This window comes from Malaya genurostris, chromosome 2, assembly GCF_030247185.1.
Source record: "Malaya genurostris strain Urasoe2022 chromosome 2, Malgen_1.1, whole genome shotgun sequence".
NCBI classification, from domain to species: domain Eukaryota; kingdom Metazoa; phylum Arthropoda; class Insecta; order Diptera; family Culicidae; genus Malaya; species Malaya genurostris.
The window spans coordinates 255,735,403-255,743,147 of NC_080571.1; the positions used below are offsets into that span (position 1 = coordinate 255,735,403).

Genomic DNA, 7,745 nt, shown 5'->3' on the forward strand with positions numbered 1-7,745 from the left:
TTACATCGGTACAATACTAGAAACGCATCTGATGCGAGAACACCAAGCTTTTTGTTAGCCAGATCGCAAAACTCCTTATTGTATAAGGGAATGAATTTTTTTTTATTCGATGCCAAGACAGATCAAGCGCGAAACGACATTGGCGGAGTTCCAAAGGTTATGTATTTTACACATAAAATCTGTTTTATAAGTAGATTTCGAGTTATTTAGTACAATTTGATTTTTAATTTTTTCCAGATGAAGATTGTATTTTCTTTTGTTTTCATATATTATTGTTAGACGTATTAAATTACTGTGTTCTGTATGATGATGATGGATTTTAAATTTGTTTGAAAGTTAAAAATGACTGGAATCCGGTCAAAAATTTTTGAATCCCAAAACCGGATAAAAATATCTAATGGAAAAACCGGAGATTCGCAAAGTAGAGGCGTTTCTAGTGTCAATAATGTTTGTCAACAACAAAATTTGTATGTAAAAACCGCTATCTTTGGCGATTTCGCAGAGCGAATGTTTCTATCCCATCATGTATTCAAGTTTTGCATTCAAAAATACTTAACCTGATTTTCTGACAATGCATAGCCCTGGTATTACATTCCTTTTGTGGAATTTGATCTTCTGTTTCAACAGACACCGCAGCCGATTCATAGCATACAAGCATGGCTGGTGCTACGATCCTACTGAATCTAATACTAAGAATCCTTCCTAGTCGGGATTCGAACGTACAACAACTGGCTTGTATGAACAGCACCCCATGCATTGAACCACCAACCACGGGTTTACTGAACTAAGTTGTATTTCTATAATTCTTGAATTCAGCCGTTCATTTGTGATGATTTATTACTCGAGTTTCGTACTACATTTTTATGTACACATTTTAATAGGTGTTAGGTTTACAATGCATTTTGTGTGAGATTGTGGAAACTATATCAATAAGCTGGACATGAACCCGCTTGAATTGATCTTGTCTTCCTGACAACTTTCTGAATTACTGAAACTAATGTGTTTGAAAATAGTTTCTTAAGCGAGTCATGAATCCTTTCTATTAAGCCTTTCGTGTTTTATTCATCTATCATTATTTTCAATTGAAAAAGTGCTGAGTATTGTCCCGGAATAGCGGTTCAATGCATAGGTCGCGGGTCTTACGCCAGTTGTCGTATGTTAGAGCCTCGGTCTGGAATGATTTTACTTTACAATAGATATTTTTCAATAAACTAGTTGAATTCAACTGAAACTACGGCTCAATTTGCAATTTTATTAATGGAAAGCTATTTGTATTTATTCTGCACTGAAAATAAAATGATAACAAGTAATGTATGCATTGAAATGCAACAGTAACACAGTTTCAGAATCAGTATGAGTCATTTAGCTAAAGCGTAAACAACAATACTTTTTTCACTCAGAAAATCTCGCGTTTTGTGGCGACTAAAGTGTTTCTGCAGAAATTTATTTCATTATGAAGAAAACAGCCGCCGAACGTCATCGTATTTTGGTGGAAGCGTATGGTGAGCATGCTCCAGCAGAGCGACGAACGGCGAACTTTCAAAATTCCTCAAAGTCACTCATTCAGTCATTAGCCAACGTTTGAAAGCAATGAGGAAAAGGTAGGCGATTGGGTGCCATTTGAATTGAAGCCAAGGGACGTCGAACTCCGTTTTTTAATGTGGAACACATTTTTGTTTTCTATATAGCGGTGCAAACTAGAAACTCAAGAAAAATACACGTAGAAATGTGGTCAGGTTTTGAACAATTACAGCTCAGTCAATTTTGTATCAATGATTAATATTATGTCACCATTTGATTGGAAATATTTCTACGTATTGATTTGAATGTTCATAGCCATGTATTTTTAATTTTATATCATTGAAATGTTGATTAATAGCTAGCAGTGTCCTATTTTGGCTGCAAAAAATCTCCGGTATACCGGATTTCCCTGCCATAGTCGACGGTTTTGAAGGAGTAAGCGATATATCAAAGGGAAAGCAGCGCTCTGATTGGTCAATCGATGCAAAAGCGAAACTGTTGGAAGCACGCGAATCTACAAATAGAAGCGAAATTATAGCTAACGTTTCAGTCTTATGCGTAGCTTGCTAGAGGTAGGTTGTTGCTACACAGCAAGATAAAAAGTGCCATAAACGATTTGAAGCTTTTACACCCAAACCTCCATTTACGTACCTTATATATGTATGTATGTATGCTTACACACTCACATGTCTGCATATATGTGTATATATTTATACATATGAATGATCGCTTTTACTTCACCAATATTTATATGTATTAAGAAATACAAATATTTGCACACATGCGTACGTATATTAATACATATATACATATATAAGTAACGTAAATGGAGGTTTGGGTGTATTGGTATGCTCTGATCTTGTGTCATGCAAGATTGGATGAAATTCCATGTTACGTCGTTTCGCCTGAGAAATTGACAACTACCCCAGGGTAAATTTGGAGTGCATAAGACCAATTTCTAATTTATATAAGATGAACTCGATTGATAATGAGAAATACTTTATCGCTTCAACCGAAATCGCAAAATAGTAGTAATGGTAGAGAAAAGCTATAAAAATAACTGCTTGCATACAAAACTTGAACATAAGCTTGGCGAAGAGAAGCTTAAATATCGATATCCGTATCGCAAGCATGTACAAACATTTAATTGTATACATTTAGGCTATTGATGTTATTTCGTCGACTACGAAACAAATACAAATCATGATAAATAGAGTCTATATTCTGGGTTCGCGTGTTCGGTGTTGTTTCCTATTAAGGATCAATCTAAGCAGACTCTTGTGCATTTGCGGATTCAAAAGTGTGACGAATAATTGAAAATGTCAATCATTGGAAATTTTGGTTGCCTTGTTCCACATCAACGGCTCGAACAACCCCATGGGGCTGATCCTTGTAGTTTTTTTTCATAGAATTGTTACTGGTGATGAAAAGTGAATTTGCAAACATTTTTTGTCAGTAAATCAATTTGATTCCGAAAAACCTGTTCCCTTTCTCATATTATTTTTTTTTCCTATATATTACAGAAGAAATTCCCTGAAATACTACAAAAAAAGTTTAGGAAAAAAGCCATACATTTAGGAAAGAGTTTTTCTCTGTTATAATACTACTACATTGATATACTACGTTTGAATTTAAGTTAATAAAAATCTTGGCAATCACATGTAAGAAAGTGAAGTGAGCTCCATTTTATCACATTGGATTACTATGGTCGATATTTCCGGAACCGGAAGTCGTACATCGGCATAGTGACATTCGGTTCATTCAACCATACACTAATAAGACCTACAACTTTTTTGAAGTTTCTCAATGGTAATTTGAATTTTACGAAAATATGTAGCGGTAATCAGACTTGGATAAAATTTAGCAAATCGTTTATGGGAATATCAAGGGTTTATTTGATTACAGACACTCATGGTCTGCAAAGTAGCGAAATTCACTAGCCAATAAAGAGGTAGCTTATGAAACAAATTTTAATAATAATTTTAATTTTTTTTACATTTTTAAACTTCTTTACACTTCGGAACCAGGGGTTTAATCCGAATAAAAGTTGGAATATTCTTATGGCATCTTCAAACTTTTCAGTAGAATCTAAGATGGTGAAAATCGGTTCAGCCATCTCCTAAGAAAGTAAGTGTATCTTTTTCACTTTTTAGTGCATGTCACCCTGTAATTCCGGAACCGGACTTCGGATCAGCTAGACCCTTTTGCAGCTAGACCCTTTTGTCGTGGGACTATCGATATAATTTTCAAAGCAAAAGCCGATTTGAAATTCTGCTACAGAATAGCCAACTAAAAAAATTCTAATGTAAAACATAATATTTATCGGGCACATTTCCGTTATCTTTGGAAAAGTTTTTTCCTCAATTGTTCACAATCTCTGACACATTGCACGAAACGATTCATTCAGCAACCAAAGTTTCGCTCTGTACCAAAACGCTGACGTGGATACTCTATAATTTATGACCAAACAATACTTCAAAATATATGATCATTTTACAATCGAAAATATAAAATCTAATTTAGTCGCTACTTATAGTCGCTTCAGAATTTTTACAATCTGGTTGTCGCTACGATACCGTCAAAATTCGGTCCACACACTCATTACCGTTTGGCGCGGTATGTGATGGCACAAGCACAATAAAGCTTACAAAGTAGGAACAGATAAAATTACACAAAAATTCCAGTCCCCACAATGAACATTTTAGCACCTTGTTTGCTGTGTGATCCGTCTTTACGTGATTCAACAAGCGGCAGTTTCTTCGGCCGCATGATGGGTGAGCGCGCATATTCGTTGGCGTTGCCTTTCGGCTGTCATGGTAACGAAAACGGTACAAGCTTTCAAACATACGGATAAACAGTGCCATTCGATAAGACAAACATAATATAATGTGTTAGAATTCTACTGTTAAAAATTGGCTTCTTAAAAAAACAGTAGCAATTAAAACGTATCACAATAAAATGAAAATAGTTGCGAGATAAATTCACCAAACATAAGGAAAATTCAATTGAACATGAACAACGTGACCGTGATTTTTAATACATCTAAAAATGAGCTTTTTAAGCTGCCAGATAACTACAAAACATTACATCGGAAACTCAAAGTTACCTATCGGGTAGAGAGGTTCGAATCAATACTGTTTTAGTTTTTTGAGTCGGTATTAATAATATTACTTTTGCAGTAACAAAAGTGACATTACTCCGGATGTCCTCAATGGAGCAACCATTTTTGTACTGGCCGGTCCACAAGAGAAATTTACTGAAACGGAGTTTCAGTATTTAAAGGTAAAAATGCACACACTTTTAACATTGACAATTTTTTTATTTTCGATAAATTTTTTTATTGATTTCCTTAAATTTACCTAACATTCTCAGGACTACATTTCGGAAGGAGGGCGTCTGTTACTTCTGTTAGGAGAAGGAGGTGAAGTAAATTTCAATACAAACGTCAACTTTTTACTAGAAGAATATGGAATGACAATTAACAGTGGTTAGTTTTATAATTCGGATTGAAGAAAAATCTACTATTATATACGCAACTGATTCTACACAGTTTGATTAATTATTATTATTTTAAAGATTCAGTTGTACGTCCTCAATACTACAAGTACTTTCATCCGAAGGAAGCACTAATAAGCGGTGGAATAGCCAGCGACACGATGAATAACAATATGCTAGATTATAGTAAAAGTATTCTGACGGCTTTCGATTTCATGGACGATAAATACAAAGTGGAATTCGTTTATCCATTTGGGGCGACCATGAATGTTATCCATCCGTCGAACATACTGCTGACTACGGGACCCGTTGTTTATCCTTTCAATCGCCCTTTGGCTGGATACTATCAGAACGAGTCATACGGGAAAATAATAGCGATTGGTTCCGGGCACATGTTCCAAGATAAATACATCGCCAACGAGACAAACATGTCCATTTGGGATAGCATTTTCACTATGATTCTCGATAATCAATTTAGTTTCAAGTCTTCTGACTTCAACGATCTCGAGGTAATATTTCGTTGCTCCAAAACTCGAAAAACAAACGATTATTTTTTTTTACCAATTTTAGATCAACGATTACGCAATCATTCCTGATACAATCTATTTGGCGGAGCAACCAAAGATCTGTTTGATGGATTCCCTCGATTACGACATTCCCGCCGACTTCAAGAAGCTTTTCGATATGGCCCTGCACTCGATAAACAACGATCTGCTGCGCGATGTTATCAATACCTATGAAAAGTTGGACGTGCAATACGAACCGCTCAAGATCATCAAGCCACAGTTCGAGATCCCCTTACCGCCACTGCAGCTTGCGGTTAGTAGTGCTTTCATTATTGATCGATCAACAGCGATCGGTCGACGGCAGTGGCATTAGAAATCTCACTGTCGCCGTGACAATTATAAATTCACCACTTTGCAGGTTTTTCAACCGATCTTTAGCGATTTATTGGCGCCACCGTTGGAATTATTCGATCTCGATGAAGCGTTCAGCTCGGAGAAGGCTCAAATCACACAACTAACAAATAAATGCTTGTCACCGGCTCTGGAATCTTATCGTAAGACTGGGCTGGACGAAAAAGAGCTAGGGTATTTCATTCAAGAATGCGGACGAATTTTGAAGGTCTGTCAGGACGATCAGAGAATGACGGCAAAAGAAATTTTGAATTTGATTAGCGTGAAAATTGCTCACTATAAGAGACTCGATAAAGACTAACATAACAGTTTGTGAAGGATAATAAAGTATTTGTTTCATGTTTTCTCGAAATTTTAGCGGTCATTTCGAATATTCCTTTAGTTGGAACAGTACTCGCATATGTCATGGTGGCACCACCTTAGTCTATCATAAACATCCACTCTGTCATCTAGACTGCGTTTAATTTTTTCATTTACCGACATATTTATAGCAGCCATTCATAGAGAATTATCTGTAATGTACTGATTTGTATACGTCAATGCGGATTTAATGCAGGTTACAGAATTAATACCAAAACTAAATACAGAATTGTGCCTACTTCTCATCCTCCAACGCAACCCATGTTTCGTTACGATATTTATTTGCTTCTGGCCTGCCGCAACTTAACTTCGAATGAAAATTACCAACACAATCAAAAATAGCTTAGATAACTACAAGTTCATTTTTCATCGGTTCCGATAATGAGTTTTCTAAACATTCCATGCGAGACACTAAACTATATTTGTATAAATCTGTTTAGTGTGAGGCGACTTGCAATTTTTAAATTCTAACGAGGTTTCAGAGGTTCAGATGAACTTTTAAACTGTAAACACGGTGACTGTCAAAAAAAAGTTCATTTTGTTCATTTTTGTGAGTTATGTTATGTTTGTGAAAATCTAATACCACATATCAATAATCGGTTTCACGTACCTGAACAACGTTAAGAACATGACATTATCTCACAAAATTATCAATTGATCTATGTTGACAAACGGGGTGGAACCAACTAGTAAAGAAAACTTTCACATAACACGTAGTACCGATAGTAAATAGTTCGCGCAGTTCAATGTAGGTGGAAGTAATGCCCACGAAAATTTATTATTACTCCTAGTGTCATGTCTGTTAGTTTGTGACGTGAATGTGAATAAAACTTTTTTCACACTCCGGAATATTATTAATCGTACGTATTAGTTGATCGATTGTGTGAATTTTGCACACTTTCAAGGCCTCTCTTGAAAAATTTTAACGGTAAAAGACGGAACACACGAAAGCTAAAAATTACAGGATTCATTCATAAATTCATTTAAATTTGAGAAATCCACAACAAATCGTTTGTGACCATCTAGGATTTCTACATTTAAGCACAGAGAAAAGACATCCAAGCTAGTACAAACTTTTTCAAAAACGCTGTGTAAAGCATACAAGTGAAAATCCGTTAAAAATCAACGTTGCGTACGACTTTGTACGCATTAATTACCATTGTATGGAAGCTCGAAAGCAAGAACTCATAAGCAACGCTTGTGCTGCTCGAAGCGCCTCTACTGGAGGATTGGTAGTTGGTTATTGCTTTTTAAAACAACCGTTAAATTTCTTACACACATTGAAATCTCTGCTTGGATGTCTGTTCTCTGTGATTTAAGTTAGGAATCAATATGACATCAATTTCAGTAACTTACCTGTAAAACACGACTCAAATATACAAATTGTGTAGTATCCGAATCATAAAACCGCCTTATGTAGTCCGACAATTGAAATTCCAGTAAAAAGCCTTA

At 35.7% G+C, this 7,745-nt stretch overlaps 1 protein-coding gene across 1 annotated transcript; it reads left to right on the plus strand.

Moving 5' to 3' along the window:
* The first annotated feature begins 4,273 nt into the window (after positions 1-4,273).
* On the plus strand, positions 4,274-6,246 carry LOC131429582 (intraflagellar transport protein 52 homolog). The gene is made up of 6 exons (XM_058593801.1): positions 4,274-4,642; positions 4,701-4,803; positions 4,894-5,008; positions 5,098-5,525; positions 5,587-5,835; positions 5,941-6,246. The coding sequence occupies exons 1-6, from the start codon at positions 4,533-4,535 to the stop codon at positions 6,232-6,234; spliced, it is 1,299 nt and encodes a 432-aa protein (XP_058449784.1). The 5' UTR covers positions 4,274-4,532; the 3' UTR covers positions 6,235-6,246.
* The last annotated feature ends 1,499 nt before the right edge of the window (positions 6,247-7,745 follow it).